Source organism: Oenanthe melanoleuca, chromosome 3 (assembly GCF_029582105.1).
Source record: "Oenanthe melanoleuca isolate GR-GAL-2019-014 chromosome 3, OMel1.0, whole genome shotgun sequence".
Taxonomy (NCBI): Eukaryota; Metazoa; Chordata; class Aves; order Passeriformes; family Muscicapidae; genus Oenanthe; species Oenanthe melanoleuca.
In genome coordinates, this window is record NC_079336.1 from 4,263,630 (window position 1) to 4,282,679 (window position 19,050).

General features: G+C 39.2%; 1 protein-coding gene across 1 annotated transcript; it reads left to right on the forward strand.

Annotated features, from left to right (window-relative positions):
* On the forward strand, positions 1-7,523 carry LOC130251708 (cysteine-rich venom protein-like). The gene is made up of 8 exons (XM_056488569.1): positions 1-30; positions 2,261-2,322; positions 3,177-3,308; positions 4,464-4,554; positions 5,039-5,184; positions 5,781-5,875; positions 6,671-6,759; positions 6,948-7,523. The coding sequence occupies exons 2-8, from the start codon at positions 2,263-2,265 to the stop codon at positions 7,073-7,075; spliced, it is 741 nt and encodes a 246-aa protein (XP_056344544.1). The 5' UTR covers positions 1-30; positions 2,261-2,262; the 3' UTR covers positions 7,076-7,523.
* The last annotated feature ends 11,527 nt before the right edge of the window (positions 7,524-19,050 follow it).

Sequence of the window (19,050 nt, forward strand, 5' to 3'; positions counted from 1 at the left end):
TCAGGTACAGGAGGATTCTGGTGGATGAAGGTAAAGTATGCAGTTCTGAATTTCAGCCTTAGAGATTTTATCCATACAGTCCCTTGTTCATTGTGCTACAAAGGTTAGTGGAGTTCATAGCTAAGTTGTACCAAATGTGATAATTGAAAGCAAATCTTTGCATATAATATCTCAGAGGAAGAATGTAAAATAATGTAATCTCTTCACACCTTCCATGAGTAGAGCTGAAAAATTGCTTCAGTGGAGTCTAATTCCTGTATTTCTTTAGATCCAAACGTAACACTTGGACCCACTTGCTTCCTTCTTGAAATATGAACATAAAAGAATCCATTCTGCATGGGGTCATCAGTCATGGGAAATGCTTTTATAATGTATTTTTAATTGTTTTGGTGTTGAATTTATTTCACTTGTCTGTTGGGATATACCAGCACAGCTGAACTCAGAATTTTGTCATCTCTAAATGTTAATTATCTGTCCAAACTTTCATGTATATATACTGCTGAAATGTCTAATATATATTATAATATGCAATAAGCTGATTGCCTTTTTTTAATGGAGAGTTAAATTATTACTACAAATAAATTTAAAGAGGTAAACTTGGAGAAAGTTAAAGGAAAAATACATCAAAATAACTGAAAAGACAAATATTCCCACTCTGCAAAACTTTAAACCTGCTATGCTGTGAAAGCTGTATCAGATGGCAGGAGAAAGGTTCTGCTGAGGAAGGAAACACCAGGATTAAACATAAAGACTGTGTTTTTCAAATAGAAATTTGTTTACAGTTTTGAAGCTATCAATGTTTATTTTATTTGTTTTTACACTCAATCAAATTTTCATCAAACCTCAGGTTTTCAAGTGGAACCTAAAGTGCATTGCTGGCATCTGTTTTTCAGAAGCTGGAAGTGATTTAGTGGATTGACAGGGAAGGATAATTGTCTGGGAATCATCAACGTTTGACTTTGAAAGTAAAGCCCAGCACACTTAGTCCAAGAGACAGATTTTATGGTAGAATCTGGAAGGTGAAGGTGTGCAGCAGTATTTAATAACTTTAACTCTGGATCTAAAAATATTTAACATTTCCTTTGCAACACTCAGTCTGGGAAATCCCAAAAAGTTTTTGTTTCTTGGAGGGAAAGACAACTCCTCCATCTCTAAAAATACTCCAGCAGCTTAAGAATTTATTATTCATTAGTATCAGTGAGATCCCTGCCTCTAACTCATGCAAATGATTTCCTTATGAAACCACAGGAAAACAAGATAAAGATCAAATTTCTTCGGCCAAAGATGATTCTAAACTAAAGGGGGAACAATTTTTTATGGGTTTTTTTTTGTTTTTTTACAATGATAGTTTCCCTGTCAAGCAGCATTTCCTAGATTTCTATTGACCTGCCCTGCTCACACCATGGATTTTCCTCAGAGGCCAGCTCTAAGGCATTTTATATTTGTTGGGTTTTGTTATCATTATTTCCCTCTTGCCTGTTTAAGGCAACCTGCAGAGCTCAAAGCTTGTCTTCCTTGGCATTTTGCCACATCTTTTTAACAGCCAAAAAGACCTTTCCCCCCATATATCCTCATCAATACAAAGATAGGTAACTTTTGCTTCTTTTGATGTGCAGAAAAAGCATCCTGTACATATGAGTGAGTTTCAGAGTGTCTGTGTGCACCTGCATGAGGTGCCTCAGAGTCAGTGCAGCAACATTATTTGTCAATAACATCATATTTTAAGGATATTTTATGTCTAGGTGTCAGATGAAACACGAGGGTGATCACCACCATTTTCCTGAGCTGATTATGATGCTGATTTAATGAGGAAACAGGGAAGTGGGAAAGAAATGGAAACAACAGTCCATGTTTTCAGTGCTCCAAAACACCAAATCTCACTGTGGATGATGCCTGAGGAGGACTCTGATGTGACAGCACTGAACCCATTAATGAGCTCCTTCTTATATACAGGGAGGCAAACATGAAGGAAATGCTGCAAATTCAAGATATCTTGAATAAAGGAATACAAATAACACAACTTTATGCTGTTTACAGTCCCTGCTCCCATGCAAGGTGCAGTCTTCTCTCTGTAGGAGGCAGTGGTGCCCATGCACAGTTTCAGCACATCCATATTCAGGATCACCTAAAATAAACTTCTTTGTGCAGGCTTGACTTTGCAACAGTTTTGTATCTTGCTCACATATCAATAATGCCATAAAATATATGCAAGAGACTGATGGATTTTGGGGGTTTGTTTTTGGGTTTTTCTCCCCTGCAGAAATGGATCTACTAACTGCAATTATTTTCCTGGCTGCTTTGCTACACCAATCTGATGGACAGGTAGGAACATTCATCTGTGCAAAACACCCATATCTGACTCCTTGTATAGAAATCTGACCTGATTTAGTCTGATCTTGTGATCTCTAGAGAATTCAGAATTTAGGATTCAGGGGTGCAAGTATAGCTAATATGTTAATGTAACACATTGAAGATGCATTCTCATTTCATACAGATGTTTGTATATTATTATTAGTAGTAGTATTAGTATTAGTATATTAGTATTACTATTATTACTATTATTACTATTATTACTATTATTATTATTGGTGTATAGTCTGGTCAAGTGGAAGGTGTCTCTGTACATGACAGGGATCTTTTGCAGCTATTGGCTCTTCAAGCTTTCAACCCAAATAATTCTGTGATTCTGCCTATAAAAATATTCTTCCTTTCTCAGAACTAATTTTAAAAAGATATTTTTCATAAATAAATAAATAAATAAATAAATAATTTAAGACTCAGAAATCTGATTCACAAATCTCCTAGAGATGATTCAGTTTGTAAGATATCTGCCATGCAGATACTTGCATGAGAGCTATTTATCAAGAACATCTCATTAATGAATGAAAAGAAACAAGTACTTTAAGAAAGAAAATTATAATTTTCCTCAATAAAACTGGGGTGAACCATGTTGTAAGTTGATGCTTTCCTTTACCTGAGTATAGCTGCAGCCTAAAACAACTGGCTGAGATGTTATTTCTATCATCTTAAATGTCTTAAGTTAAACAAGATTTATGAGACCAATTATTGGAGTAGGTTCAGCTTACCAAACTAAAGGGACAAGAAGATCATAATTTATCTTGTTTATTATAATTCTGTTAACTGGGACCTTCACTGTTGTTTTTTTATTTTTCCAGGGCTTTCCATATAAAAAAGTGAATGCTTTCTCCTTTCCTCATTTTAAGTCTCAAAATGAAAAACTGATCCTTGAGCTACACAATGAAATTCGGAGATCTGTAATTCCCACAGCCAGGAACATGCTGAAGATGGTGAGCTATGAGCCACAGCTGCTTTTCCCTTAAGGGAAATGATGGGACAAGCCCTGCATCCAGGGGAACTGTGGGATGAAGGGATTAAGAGCAGCCTGATGGGAAGGACTTGGAGGTGTTGTGGATGAGAAACTCAGCATGAGCCCCTCTGCTGGGAGAGCTGGGGGTGTTCACCTGGAGAAGAGAAGGATCCAGAGAGCTTAGAGCCCCTTCCAGTGCCTAAAGGGGGTCTATAAGAGTGAGGAAAAACACTTTATCAGGGCCACTTGCAATAGCACAAAGTAGCACAGTGGTTTTGAGGAATCAAGGGAGAATTCATTTAGATTAGATATAGGAAGAAGATTTTTATGATGAGGGTGGTGAGGCCCTGGCTGTGGCTGCCCCATCCCTGGATGTGTCCAGGCTGAACAGGGCTCTGAGAAACCTGGTCCAGTTAAAGATGTCCCTGCTCGTTGCACAGGGGTTGGACTAAATGACCCTTCAAGGTCAATTCCAACCCAAACTACTTCTGATTCTCTGAATCTAAAAAGAGAAAAAAACCCTGGATGAAGGAAAGAGCATGAAGAGCAAAGAGGGGGTGGGAGGCCAAGCAGCAGCTTCTGAATCTCACACTGCCAGGAGGGCAAAAGAGACCTGGATCTGCAAAACTTCTCCATCCCTGTCACCCCTGGCAGTCCTTGCTACCCCTGTCCCACGAGCAGATGAGCTGGTCAGTACTTTGTGGTTAATCTTGCATAGCAAGATCTGCAATTTTCCCCAGGACCAAAGCCCAGCTGATGTTAATCACCACAACTCAGCTGCACCTGGGCTGAAAATCAGCTTTATGCTGTTTAGTCCAGTGCACCCTGCAGTGCTCACTGGGACACAAAGCTGAAAGAACCCAGCAGTGTGCTATAAAAACCCTTTTAATCTGCACCATCTGGAGATCAGGGCTGTGTGATAGAACTGTGCAGAACAACCTTCTTCAACCAGAGTTGAAGGAAAGTGGTTCCTGTGGCCCAGGAGATTAAATCACCACAACTCCTCCTCTTTCTGTTGAGGGCCATGGGAGCATTCAGTGCTCAACACCAACCCACTCCCTATTTATTTTTCTCCTTCTCATGGCCTGCACTAACCTCTCTGTGACCTGGATGCTTCTTCCTTTGTGTCTTTCAGGTGTGGAGTGACAAAGCTGCCAAAAATGCTCAGAAATGGGCAAGTCAGTGTGGAATGAGAGTCAGTCCAAGAGAGAAGAGAGTTATTAACGGTACTGCCAAGGATGGAGCCTCAGCTGATGGGTTAATGACAGTTTGCAGATGACCCCTGTCAATGTGAAATAGAAATAAGGATGATTTTAATCTGTTGTAGAACATCTTTTTAGGATTATTAGATGGAAGGTGTCCCTGTACATGGCAGGGGGGTTGGAACAAGATGATCTTTAGGTCCCTTCCAACCCAAACCATTCTGTGATTCTGTGATTATTAAACACAAAAACATCATTTTTGTCAGATGAACACTCTGAAAGGCATCTTTTTACAAGTCCTTAAAATCACAGGGGAAATTGAGACGCATCAGGAATTTTTTTAGAATTTTTTTAGAATTTTTATTTTATACATTTATATATATATTATATACTTATATATTATTTATATTTATTTATATTTTTGAGAGTATAGTTACAGCCCCTCTGTCCCACCTCCCACCCTACAGTTTGCTTCTCTCCTAGTAAAATAGATTTACTTCTACTCCAGGTGTCACCTGTGGTGAGAATGTGTTACTGTCATCCTACCCCAGAACATGGGCTGACACAATTCAGGTGTGGTACAGTCAGTCCTCCAATTTCAAGTATGGATATGGAGCAACCTCAAAAAATGTCAATGTTGAGAGCTACACTCAGGTATGGACTTGAAACAAACTGCAGGGATACACCAGAATCACAGGAGTGCACTTAAGTCAGCTGGGAGCTATTTATAATCAGGAAAAAATTATCAGTGTCATTAAACTATTATCTATAATTCATACTCTGATAGAAAGATGAATGAAACTCTTTTCTATCTAATCAAGAGTCAATGAAACCAGTGTTTTGGAAGAGCTTTCCAGGAAGGAAATATTCGTCTATAGAAAAACATTTAATTTAGAAATAAATATTTTCTAAACAGGGATTGAAATATGGGATTAAGAAGTGTCAAAACAAAATACCTGTGATGAAAATATTTGAATTTCAGCTTTACTGTCCTGCCAGAAACTGTGTTCAAAAACATCTGGAAACTTGAGGACACTCACCTTTCTATGTATTCATTATGAAGTTAAACTTTAAATTTAAAGGCTGATTAGGAAAAAACAAAAAAAAACAAAAAAAAAACAAAAAAAAAAAAAAAAAAAAAAAAAAAAAAAAAAGAAGAAAAAAAATTATTTTCTGGTTCTGTTACTTTGTGAGTGTTTTTTTTAAACAAGAATTCAGTCTGAAATAACATGTGTTTTTTTAATCTGCAGCTAATCTGGTACAACAGTTACAAGGTGGGATGTGGAGTTTCCTACTGTCCCACAGGACCTTACAAGTACTTTTATGTTTGCCAATACTGCCCTGCGTACGTACTGCCTTCTTACTCAGCCATGATGATCATGGACAGGTTTCCAAAACATCCTGGGCTATGGGATAAAACAATTGCAATCTACTTTAACCATTCATACTTCTGAAAATACCAATGTGAATTGTGGGTTTAACAGCATGCTGAATATCAAGATTTGTTTTATTTCACGCTGAAAGAGATATTAGGGAAATTGTAGCAGATGAACTAGGGTTTATCTCTGTCAGAATCAGGCATCAGGCACAGATCGTGCTGTAATTTTGGCCACAAAGGAGAAAATCAGGTGTAAAGTGGAAGCCAAGAGCAAATGAATATTCACAGAGGCAAAGAGTTGTATTTCAGAAGGGATTTGCTGAGTTTGGAGCAGCCTGGTCTATGGGAGGTGTCCCTGCCCATGGCAGGGTGTTGGAACTAAGGGATTTCTAAAGTCCAACCCAAACCAGTGATTCTGTGATTGTATGATTACCTCAATCAGCTGAAATCTATTAGAGAAGTAGAGCTAGGAAGCACATGGATTTTTTTTTACCAGATAATGCTATACATGTACAATCAATCAATTAATTTTGTTTCTCTAAACCTTAGTGTCCCTCTTATTTAAAATCTTTTTTTTTTTTTTTTTTTTTTTTTTTTTTTTGTATTCTATAAATATCTGAAACTAAATCATGATTGCCTAGAAAAATATTTTTATCCAAAAAACTTTGGGATGTCTTTCACTGCAATAAATAACAAACTCCTGTTAATGGCTCACAGCTTCATGTTAATCTTGTTTTGTCTTGTAATTATTTCAAATTTCAGAGGAAATAACCCAATGCAAATAGCTATGCCTTACAGAAGTGGACCAAAATGTGCTGACTGTCCTGGCCACTGTGACAAAGGACTTTGCAGTAAGTCACTCCATTCTCTTTAAAAAAACCCACATTCTATAATATTTGGGCCATTTTAATAGCAGAGAAAAAGTACAAAGTTTATATAGGCATGAACAACAGGAATTTCTGGAAAATGCAGAAGTATCAAAGCAGAGCTCAGCTTCCAAATAATATTTCATGTGTTTTGCTTCTCTCTTTTATTTTAGCCAACCATTGCAAGTATCAAGACCTCCTTGGGAACTGCAAAAACCTGAAGATGTTGTTTGGCTGCAGCCACTCACTGGTGAAGAAGCAGTGTCCTGCAAGCTGTAAATGCACCACTGAAATCATCTAAAGTCCTGCTGGGTGTCATCACAACTGCTGAGAGATTATAAGAAAAGAGTAGAACCACTGTAAAGTGAATTCACTCTCAGTGCATCTACTCAGATTGACCTATAGGTAATGATTTTATCTGAAATCTGACCATTACTTCAGTCTTAAATTAGATTAGTAGCTCAAAATAACCTCTGATGTTATTTTAGGTTTTGTAGAAATCATGTTTAAGCTACTAATGTGTTATTTCATGTCTTTCCTTGCAGTGGATCTGCCACTGTTTTATTTCTTTTTAATGGGAAGCCCATTTTTAAAACACTTCAGGTATTTTTGCATAATTTGTTAAATGCCACTAAATTTTCTTCTGTTAATCTTTTGTTGATTATCAATGGAATGTCTTCCTCCTAAATAAACACATTATTTACCACCAGTTCACAAACAGAGCTTCTAATTAAAGTTATTTATAAATCAAATGTTGTTTTTTTTAAATTTGGAAAATTCCTTATGGATATTTTGAGGTTCTTTTTATATTTCATGTGAGTGTGGATGGGAAAGGAAAAGATGTGCAAAGCAAAAAGGAAGGTAATTTTTTGTACAGACAAAATAAGAGGCACACATTGTATCTACAACTTTTCCTCTGACCTAATCACAAAAATTCTGCTACATCTGCCTGCAGGTGATAAATGACAACTTTATTCCTGTGGCTCTTTCCCACTAACCTTGCAGCACACTGGGGTGTCCCACCAGACCTCCAGCTGCTCCTGAAAGGGTTTTCCACATCCCTGGAATCACATAAAGCAGCCCTGAGCAGGGCAGAGCTCACCACTTCCCCTTCTTGTTTCAGAACAGTAAAAATAATTTTCTCCACCAGACTGCAGTTCTAGATAAAGACACAAGAGGGTGAGCCACACCCGGACATGAACCTGCATTGCTTCTTCATTTTTCCACCTGTAGAAAGGGTATCTCTTTTTATTAAAGTTCTAGGACTAGTCCTGCCTGATTTTAACACTTGCTTGCACAAGGTTTCTTAGCTAATATTGGCTCAATAAATAATCAAAACATATAGAAACAGTTTGGCAGTGGTTTCCTCCCTTTGATTGTTTCATCCTGTTTCTGCTGGTCAAATTGCCATCATATTAAAACAATTGAGAGTGCCAAATTGGGGAAGTTTATTGTTTCCAGGATGTAAATTCCCAATTCTGGTAGCCTTGTTTTTCTACCTTCCTGAAGCTGAGTTTCACCTTCATGATCGCTGCCACTGTGCAAGGCTCCAAAGAAGCTGCAGAGAGACTTTTTACAATGGCATGGAGCAATAGGACAAGGGTGGGAGGCTTCAAATGGAGACAGGGCAGGGTTAGATTGGATATCAGGAAGAAATTTATTTCTCTGAGGGTGGTGAGACCCTGGCACAGGGTGCCCAGAGAAGCTGTGGCTCTCCTGTATCCCTGGAAGTGTCCAAGGCCAGGCTGGATGGGGCTTGGAGCAACCTGGGATGGTGGAAGGTGTCCCTGCCCATGGCAGAGAGTGGAACAAGATGATATTTTAGTTCCCTTCCAACCCAGACTTTGATTCTATGATTTGTAGAGAGTGTAATTCAAATTAAAATGGGTGAAAATTTCCTACAAAACTTATGTTTTCCTCAGAAAGCACTAACCTATAAAATCCCAATTCCCTTATGGGAGGGTGCACAATTTTGGCAAAACTCTCAGGTGTTTTCTGGGTTATTTTCCAAGCCTTTCTTCTTTCTCCCCCTTTATCTTGGCCAATGAATATTTAACAAGGAATTTGTTTGTTATCAGAGATTTCTGCTAGAACTCCCTCCCCAGAGAGCCAAGTTTCCTGCTCTGGATGTCCAGCTATGATGTGTGAGCACAGCAGGAGCTGGAAGGGATCTCCTACACCTTGAAGTGCCACCCTGGAGCACAGGCACCTGCTGGGTTCCTGCAGGGTATCCAGGCACAGCCTTTGTGCTTTTGCAGGAGATTTCAAAAGATTCTGCTTCCCTACTGATGTGGAATAGAACAAATAGGAGGTGAGATGAAATGCTGCCTGGGTGTTCCTGTTTCTCAGAGCTGGCACAAGGAGTGCTTGGGATACTTCACCTTGTTGTTCATGTCCCTGGAAAAGCTGAGATGCTGCTGAATATGGATTTATCACACACAGATGGGGTAAAAGCAACGTGACATTTGCTGAGATCCACCATGCCAAACATTCCTCTCCTTTACTTGCCTGTATTTTCACAAAGTTATTTTTCATACTGATGTCTTGACAGTGCTTTCATTTTTGATACTAGGATGTGCTTTTTGGTTTTATGCTGAATTGTGCTACCTTTTAGGTGTTAGTCCAGGCAAGAAGCAAATAACACCAGGAATTTCTTACAATTTCTATTCTGGTTCACCAGAAGTACATATGCTGAGAGAAGATAAGAGCAACTACTACAGAACAAGTCTAAGCCTTATCTGTGGAGAGGGGTGTAAGAGCTCTTCAGCTGTTAACTCACATGACAAGGGCCTTAAACACAGTTTTGAACAAAGGTTATGAACTAACTTAACAGTTTCTGAATGAAAACTGTTTTTGATATTTAAAATGCAGCCACAGCAGTAGTTTCATTACCAAGGTCATCCCTCTCAGTATCCCAATGTCTTGCTGAGTGTCATGGGCCTGTACCTCCCTTGTTTTTCTCCATCTACTGCTGGGTTTGAACAAATCTTCCACAAAACTTGCCTCACTCTGTTCTTGACAAATCCCACCAACAGGTTAACATGAAATTACAGAATCATTAAGATGGGAAAAGACCTTCACCATTAAACCATGACCTTAAGTGCCACTTCCATATGTTTTTTTAAACATTCCCAGGTTGGTGACTTTACCACTTCCCAGGGCAGCCCATTCCAATGTCAGACAACCCTTTCCATGAAGAAATTTTCCCTAATGCCCAATTTAAATCTTCCTTGGCACAACTTGAGGCTACTCCCTCAAGACATACTAAATAGAAAGCAAGGGTTGGAAACCTTCACCTGACATTAGAAATTTGTATTGTCAGAATATCCAATTTATTCCCATAAAATAAAATCATGGCAAGGTGTCTGAGCAAGCCCAAGCAGAAAAGGTCCATCAGAGCAGGGACAGCAGAGGATGTTCCCCACCCCTGGGCTGCTCCCATCTTTAGGCCAAGTGCCAAAAATGGGATTCCTCTAAATGTAAAGGCCGTGGTTAAACTGGGAAAAACAGGAGATGGACTCTTTGATTAAGAACTTTCTTGACAGCTCCTGTCTCCACTCTGGGCTCTGAGCAAGACTTTTAATCCCAAGCAAGACATTTGACCTGTGAGCTTCAGCCTCACCGACTGCGAGGCAGAGATAAACCCACGAGGAAGATTAATTAGTGAAAGAGCCCACAGAGCACCAGGTCCTGTAAATTATAACATCACATTTGATAGCCACACCTCCAGCATAATTATATCTGAGTTTAACCACAAGGCCAAGGGGACAGGGGGCACTGGGAGATAGAAGTGAGGATGGGACACTCCCTCCCAACCCACCGGTGATGTCTGAGGGTTCATGGGCTGGGCTCACCCCTCTGCTCTGGGGCTGTGCAATGCCAGCCTCAGACTGCCCCCAGGACTAGCAGATACTCTGACACCAGCATCAGCAACAATGCTGCAAGAATGGCAAATTTTAGGAAAAGTTGAGGAGGCAAACTGGCATGGAAAAGGGGCATGTTAAATATTCATTCAGTCACTGATGGAGAGCCCAAGGCTCAACTCATGTAACCAGAAATTACTCTTTAAAATCATTATCTTCAGATTCTTGGGGAATTTTCTCCACAGAAATGACCATTTGAAATCAAATTTTATTTTTCACTTGGTGTTTTGCATCATTAACACCTCTTCTCTTCTCTTCTCTTCTCTTCTCTTCTCTTCTCTTCTCTTCTCTTCTCTTCTCTTCTCTTCTCTTCTCTTCTCTTCTCTTCTCTTCTCTTCTCTTCTCTTCTCTTCTCTTCTCTTCTCTTCTCTTCTCTTCTCTTCTCTTCTCTTCTCTTCTCTTCTCTTCTCTCTCTCTTCCACTACTCCACAAGGTCATGAAAGTAAAAGAGGAAAGCCCTGAACACCACACTAAAATCAAATTATGGCTTTTGTTTATTTTGTTGAATGAACCACAAATTGTTTATTTCATTCACTGACTTTAAACCACCAGTGTTTTTTAGGGCATTCAAAACCATTCACCTATCCTCTTAAAAAAGTCTTTTCCCAATGTAAACAAAGTCCAGAAAACTAGACTAAAAATAACAAAGGAAGTGTTATATTAAAGGTGTTCTTTTTATTTAATGATATTCAGCTTTCTTTGTGCAGGCACATATGGCAAGTTTCCCACAAAGTGATGGCTGAAGGGTCAAAAGAGGCTTTTTTTGGCAAAAATGGAACTGTAGCCCTTTTGATTTTTGCACAGGACTGACACAATGAGGAGTCAGGGACAGTTTCTGAGCACTACATCTTCTGAAGCACAGAAACTACAGAATTTCTGTAAATTCAAAACAAGAATGGATTCACCTCTTAAGTCAGATGATGGAGAAGATTTTTCACATTCACCCAACAATTGATCAGAAAATGTCTCCTAAAAGAGACTCTTAAGTTGATGCTTTTTTCTATGAGTGGGTTCTGTGTAGATGCCACTATTTCTTATGGAAGGAGATATTTCCCAACATCTTGCATTTTAGTCTTTATTTTCAGCACAAAAAATAATGAAGAGATATATATATATATATATATATACACTTCATTAAGAAATTTAGTGAAAAAAGTCAATTTCTAAGCCTTAAAACTGGAAAGGTCAGCAGCAGCCTTCCACCTGAATGCAGAAGAACATAAAAACTTTAGAGCAAAATATTTACTGAAGATGTTATGTGGCAACCTATCTCCAATTGCAGGAAAAGTCCTCAATGACCTAAAAATTCCATGCTCCTGAAGAGACAAATGCTGGGTGATTGAGGAGGTGAAAAATGTCAGCAGCAATAAATTAGGTGTTGGAAACAGTGATCATGTTTCTTCCAGAGACAGCAGTGGCTCAGTGCTCAGGAGGAAATCAGCTTATAAATGGGAAAGGAGAAAAATGGCAATGGAAAAGAAATGTGTAAAGAACCTGGAGGGGAAAGGTGAAAAAAAAAAAAGAGTTGTACTGTGTGAAGGCAGGGAGACAAACCTTGTGATAAGGGAGAAGCCACCCAAAGATGTGGAAATTTGCTGGACAGGTAAAAAAAAGCCAGAAATATCAACAATCATCTGAGCCTGGTATTAAATAATGAGCTTTGAGGAGGTTTTAGCCTCCTTGAAGCCTCTCCCACCACCTCCCATGTCCCAGGATCTCCATTTGGGCTCATCTGTCTCTTGTCTTTCTTTTTGCCCTGCCCCCTGAAAGAGCCTTGGGCCATCCTTTCTGAAATCAATCAACATAAGGGTGGGTGCATTGGAAACAGAAAACCAATCCAGACCATTTTAACACAAATTAACCACAACATGTCCTAAACCAAGCTGAAGTCTTTGGATATTAGATTATTCCAGTAGCTTTGCACTAAGTCATTGCAGATCTAGACAGATCAGCTGAACTACCCAGAATAAAGGTTTTTATCCTTTTTTATAAAGGTTTTATTTGTATGAGTTATTTAAAACTCTATGCATGTTTTAGAGGTAAATGAGAGGTGTCTAAGGAGAATGCAGCATCTAATGAGCTATAGCACAAAAACTTGTACCTTTCACAGCTTGGTTTGAACCTCTCAGAGACTGGGTTTTTCCACTGAGGTAATTTTTCCTTCCCTACTCATATTTATTTGCTCCCAATTGACTGTAGTACCTCCTGCCTCGGCTTGTCCCGGAAGGGGTGTTGTAGTTTAGATAGTAAGTTGAGTTGTAGTTGTTCATTGAATTTGTCCTTGGCCCATTGTGAGGAAATAATAAATTCATCTTGTCAGTTCAATAGCACAGGACTACTTCTGGATATTCAGTGATTTAGCACCTACTTCCTGACAATTAAATAAACAGTCATATAAATTAATTATGAAGGTCCCAAATCATATCTTCCATCAGGTCAGCATTCAAACTGCAAACAAAGCCCCCACTGGCCTGACATTCAGCCAGCTGGAAATGTTAGTTGTACACAGGAAAAACAAACAATATGGGAGTTTCTTATAGGAATTTCTTATGTACTAATTGTTCTACCCACATTTGCAACTCGTGCCAAGGTCAGAATGATCAGACCTTGTGGGTCAGTGTGAGCACATGGATGAAACACACAGCTTATGTTGGGGTTTAACTTGTGGTGTGGCTCAGAGTTTACAGCACTCACTGAGTCATAGAAATTTTATATTTATTGTCTCTCTCTGTCTTGACAAATCCTTGTGTGGATCAGACCAACTATCTTATGCCACCACTAAACCACTGAATGATACCACTGAGAACATCACAGCTCAGCTCCAGAGGCTGGTGGTTGTATAAATGATGGAAGAGCCACACTTAGCAGGAGGTTTTCTGGGATTGCCCAGATTGACCTGTGCTTGTGTCTGCTGATTTAAGTAAGGAGTGCATCATGAAAGGTCAGTGAGGAGCAAAAGTCTTATGGAATCACAGAATACAGAATGGTGTGGGTTGGGAGGGACCTAAAATAACCCATTTCCAACCTCTGCCATGGGCAGGGACACCTTCCACTATCCCAGGGTGCTCCAAGCTCTGTCCAGCCTGGCCTGGGACACTTCCAGGGATCCAGGGGCAGCAACAGCTCTGAGCACCTGTGCCAGGGCCTCCCACCCTCACAGGGAAGAATTTCTTCCTAATATCCAGGACTCAACACAATTCTCTCCAGCTCCCTTTACAAGTGTCCTTCCCTAGTGCTCTTGTGGTGTGATGTGAAGAGTGAACACAAATCCAGGTGCACTCACTGCTACAGAGTGGATTTTGAACAGCTGAGATGATTCACTGCCATGCCATCTGGAGTCATCTCCTTGTGCTTTTTCAGAAGCTGAAGACCTGCTTGCCTTTAGAACCAGGCTCTGTAAGGGATTTCACACAGGCAGAAACAGCCACATCAAGCACCCTGTTACAAATAAGCACAGGGGACTGATGGGGAGCAAGAGAAGCACATTAACTTAAGAAAAGTCAGTAAAAATACATGACTCACCACCCATACCATCTGAGACTATAACACAGACATCTAATTGTTATCATTTCTTGCTGCTTTCACAGAATAATAGGTAGAGCTTCTAGGTGTTGTGCAAAGCATTCATCTTAGCTGAGGTTCCTTTTTATCACAAGAGCAGCTCAGACAGGCCACTGGCCCTTGTAGAAGGGAGCAGAACCCTGTTATCTCCAGCAAACAGCTTTCCTGCAACTTTGGGATACACCTCCACCAAAAGTTTCTATTTCAGCATTTAACCCCTGCTTTGCAGCAATCATGCAATAAAAGCAGAAATGAAAGAGTGAAGTTTTTAAGTGAAACATGCTCCCCTTCAACAAGTCATGCTTTAGCTGAACACAGCCTGACTGGATGTAATTATTTGGCCTAGCCTATTTAGAGGAAAGAAAAAAAAGCTCCTTTTTTTCTAGTATTACCTTCTATTGATGTACTGGAAAGATTAAAAATACTGTCTAGCAACCAAGCAAGGTCTTAGAGAACAAAGTCTGTGATATTTCAAATGGAAAAATAAAACACATTTGTTTTAGAAAGAGACACTGCAATATCAACCCACATTTACAGGATATCAGTTAAGAGGCTGGTGGGGGTGATTTGGATCCAGTGAAGACAAAGAGGGAAAGGGGAGAAACTGATGAACAGAAAGTTGCAGCTGCACAGGAGGCAGAACTTCTTTACTGTGCAGTGACTGAGCCCTGAGCAGAGACCAGAGAGGGTGTGGAGTCTCCTCACTGGGATATTCCAGAACTGTCTGGACACAATTCTGTGTCCTGAGCTCTGGGATGACCCTGCTGGAGCAGGGAGGAGGGACCAGATGAGCCCCTGTGATCCCTTCCAGCCCAACCCATCCTGTGATCCTATTGTTGCTATCTAAGGAATCAGAAAATCCACTGAATGTTACTTCCCTCTTTTAGGTGAAGGAGGTTATTTAAGGACTGCATGGGCAAATTGCATTTTCTTGGCTGAGCTTTCAACTTGAGGAGAAATAGGGGTCTGCTGACTCAAAGAATTGAAATTAATATTTAAAGAAAAAAATGTTTCTACTGCAACAATGCAGAAATGGGATAAATGTTCTCAAAGAAAAAAAAAATGTAGCTCAAAATTCAGGAGATCTAAGAAATATTTGTGTCCCAGTGTGGAGGCAAGATGCACCTTGTTCCACCTTCCTGGTCTCCATAGCTGTGTCTACAAGAAGAGCATGCACCAAGAAGAAAATTGAAGATTAGTGTGCACCCAAGTCATGCTTTGTAAATCCAAATTGACTGAGGAATCCTTGTAGCCCAGACTTGAGTGAACTGAGCTCAGTCTTAAATAACATCAGCCTCTTCCAGGAGACATCCTGAACCTGATTTGAAGCTGTATCAGCCAACAAACATGACCCAAAAGGGCATTTCTATTCACCTGTTTAGCCAGGTATTTTAGGTAACTTCCTTTAACATGAAAACAACTGCCCTTGGAAGTTTCTATTTCTTCTGAAAAATAAAAAGAAAAAACTTGTAGATATAATGCTGAAGGAGTATAGCTGGTGGTGCTGGTCTAGTGATGAACATGGCAGTGCTGGGCTAATGGTTCCCAATCTCAAAGACCTTTTCCAATCTTAATGATTTCATGAGTCTGTGATTTAAAAGGAAAACATTGCAGGTTAGGTAAGGTACAGAAATGCACAGAGTGTGTCTGGTCAGTTGAATGCCACTCTTAAATGATGCCAGAGGGCATTCTGTAAGCAGACTATTAAATGCACATTCTTTCTCATTCTTTAGGTGAGATACTGCCTAAGCAACCCCTTTATTTATTGTTTTTATCATTCCAGAAGCTTGAAACTCTGCCATAACTGGTCACATTTATTTACAAAAAGTTTGTGATATGCCACCAATGTGACATATTTAGATGGAAAGCTGGATAAAAAATCCAACAGCTATTTAAATGACAAATATATAACATTACTTAGATTCAGGTGTGCAGCAATATTTGTCAAAGAATGTACAAAAGAACACCCTCACTCCTTCTTTTGCATCAATAGCCACCAGGATTGGGATAAAGCAAATTAGGAGACATAAGGGAATTTCCTAAAGAGGAACAGTTCAAGATGTGTGCATTTTGATTGCTCTATGCAGCAGCTGGATGGGCACATAAAGGCATTTGAAAGGAGATGTTGGGCTGCTCCCCATCACCTGGAAACAAGGCAATCAGGAAAAAAAATGGGAATGGCAGACAGACATTGATATGGCAGCTGCTTCTGCTGGGAAACACATCAGGACAAAATGTTGGACCTCCTATGAACAGGGTTTGCACTGTGAAGTTGGGCTGAAAGATCCAGACCTTGTTCTCATGATTTAACAGGACAGGCTCTGTACTCTCCACAGATGGTGTGACTGGGGAAGTGTGTGCCCAGGGGATGGCTGCTCACAATTCCTCCCTTGGAGAGGCTGGAGGAGAATACCCAAAGCACCTGTCACTTCCTCAAGCAATGCCCAGACTCAAATATGACACCCAAATATGACACATGCCAAGGACCATCTCAACAACCAAAAACTGAGGCAGTAAGTCAGGCCAAACTGGGTTATCCCAAAAGATCCAGTGAGCAAAAGAGTCCAGCACCACCCTTTGGATAAAGCATCTTCTTCCTGGCAGTTTGTGTTGTCAGTCCTTTTAGCTTAAATTTGGCAATGTCTGAAGATAATTTGAGACAGATTCAGCCTTGTTAGTGGTGAGAGAGAAATGTTTCATTTATTTAGAAGAACAAATATTAGAGCGCATCAATATTGGAATATAATTTCTTTAATATTTGTGTGTAAAACAGCTGTACATGTCTAGGGGCTGCTGGGTATTAGTTCACCTCACTGGGAAAATAGCTAAGTTATTCTTCCTGGCCAAGGAAAAAGGAAAATAATTGGATAAATACTCTTCCAACACAGATTGTGTATCCCTGTGGGTGTTTGTACTTGCATAAGATTTAAGATGTAAAATAATAACCTCAGAAAAAGCCCTGATTGAATGGACTTGACCCATTTTAAATTCTAAACACTATTAAAAGGCTCTTTTCCTGATAAGATTTCAGCAAGGAAACTTTTCTGCACCCCTGAAAGATCTCAACATAAGGATTGCACATATGTCATGTGAGATCCTCACTAGGAGAAACTTTATGCCATGAATACACAAGATATTCGTGTCTGAGCTACGAGGGAAAAAAAACCCAATGAACTTTGCTCATGAATTTGTCCTTTTTTAACCAGCTCCAGAGCAAATGTAGGAGCTCACAGGTGCTCACAATCAAACCTGGCTGTGTGTCCCATCCTGTGGTGCACTAAGGATGAGTGAGAGCTTTTGAACAAAGCTCTGTTTCCTCTCTTGGAGCTGCCCAAATGAAATACAGTTGCTTTGAAGGAAAAAAAAAAACCACATATGTGCTTATTTTAGTTTTGCCACTCGCAGGCTTGATTATGTGATAGACAAGTTTTTTTCTTCTAAATACTTTGGTTTCCCTTCCAAATGCACAGATTCATTTTCAGGGAGAAAAAGCTGATAATTTTAAAGTGATAATTTTAAACTTAGTTTGGATAATGTAGGTACATGAAAGGTATAATCTAACTTTATATTAGAGAATTGTTAACTGGACTTTGGAACAGAGAAAAGGTCATGACACTGCCATGTACCAAAATAGAAGTACCTTAAAAAATAACTGAGTTTTTAAAATAAATGGGAGCAGTTTTCCAGCAGTATTTCACCAGGACAGCAGCCCAACTTAGCATCACCTCCCAACATCTCTATATTTAACTGGTTTTTATACCCAAGGACTGACACAACATTTTATTGCTGTACCTGGCACTACTTCTTCACAGCCAATTAGTCAACTGCTACAATATCATCCCTCTTTTTAATAGAAACAATTTTTCATTAAATAAAAGCTCCTGATGTACAATTTTGCCATGTTTTCTGACTGCTGGATTAACAGAGGTGAATTTGCTCACATCAATACAATATTTTATCCATAAAACTTTGAACAAGCAGGACAAATTTTGACAAGCAATGTGACTTTCAAGAGCAAAATGATCATCCAACAATAAACTAAGTGAAATTTAATTTTCTCCTTCATTTGTGAGAAAGTTTACAAATTAAGCTTTTTAAACCATGTAATAGATTTGGTCTCTGACCTATTTCCATTGTCTGAGCTAAGGAGAATGTTAAAAAAAAGCAATCATTCAAAATGAAAAATTGAGCTATTCTCTTTAAATTCCTCTTTTTAGTAATTACAGCTTTTCTTTTTTCCAACTATGAATATCCCTTTTACATATAAAGAAGTACAATAATTTCCTTTTTAAATAATAGTTTAAAATGAGAACATGTGCTCTGAGAGAAATACTTTACTGTGAAATTAAAAAAAAAATTTCTTCAGGTTGTTAAAAAGATTCTCGTTCCTTAGCACAGCCTGTATGAAGAGAGCTGATTTTCCACATTTCATTTGCAATGCAAAATTATTTACTTTTTGGAAGAAGAGCTACAACTTGAAAATATTATTGACAACAGGAAACACAACTGAGAGTCACTGTTCCTTACTATGTGCAGCAAACCAGGCTCTGTGAGATTTTCTTGAAGGCTATTTCCTTTTTAAAATTCATACAGACAGTGAAAAGTACAGCTGAATGGCTGAATGAGTTGGTTGGTATTACAAACTAGAAATAAAAAAAATTAAAAAAAAATAAAAAATAAAATAAAAAAAAACCACATGCATGCCAGCATTTCACAGACAGAAGTACCCTGGGAAATTGAAATTGCTGTATTGACCTGAACATTTTCCCTCCCATAGTGGGTGTGACTGTGT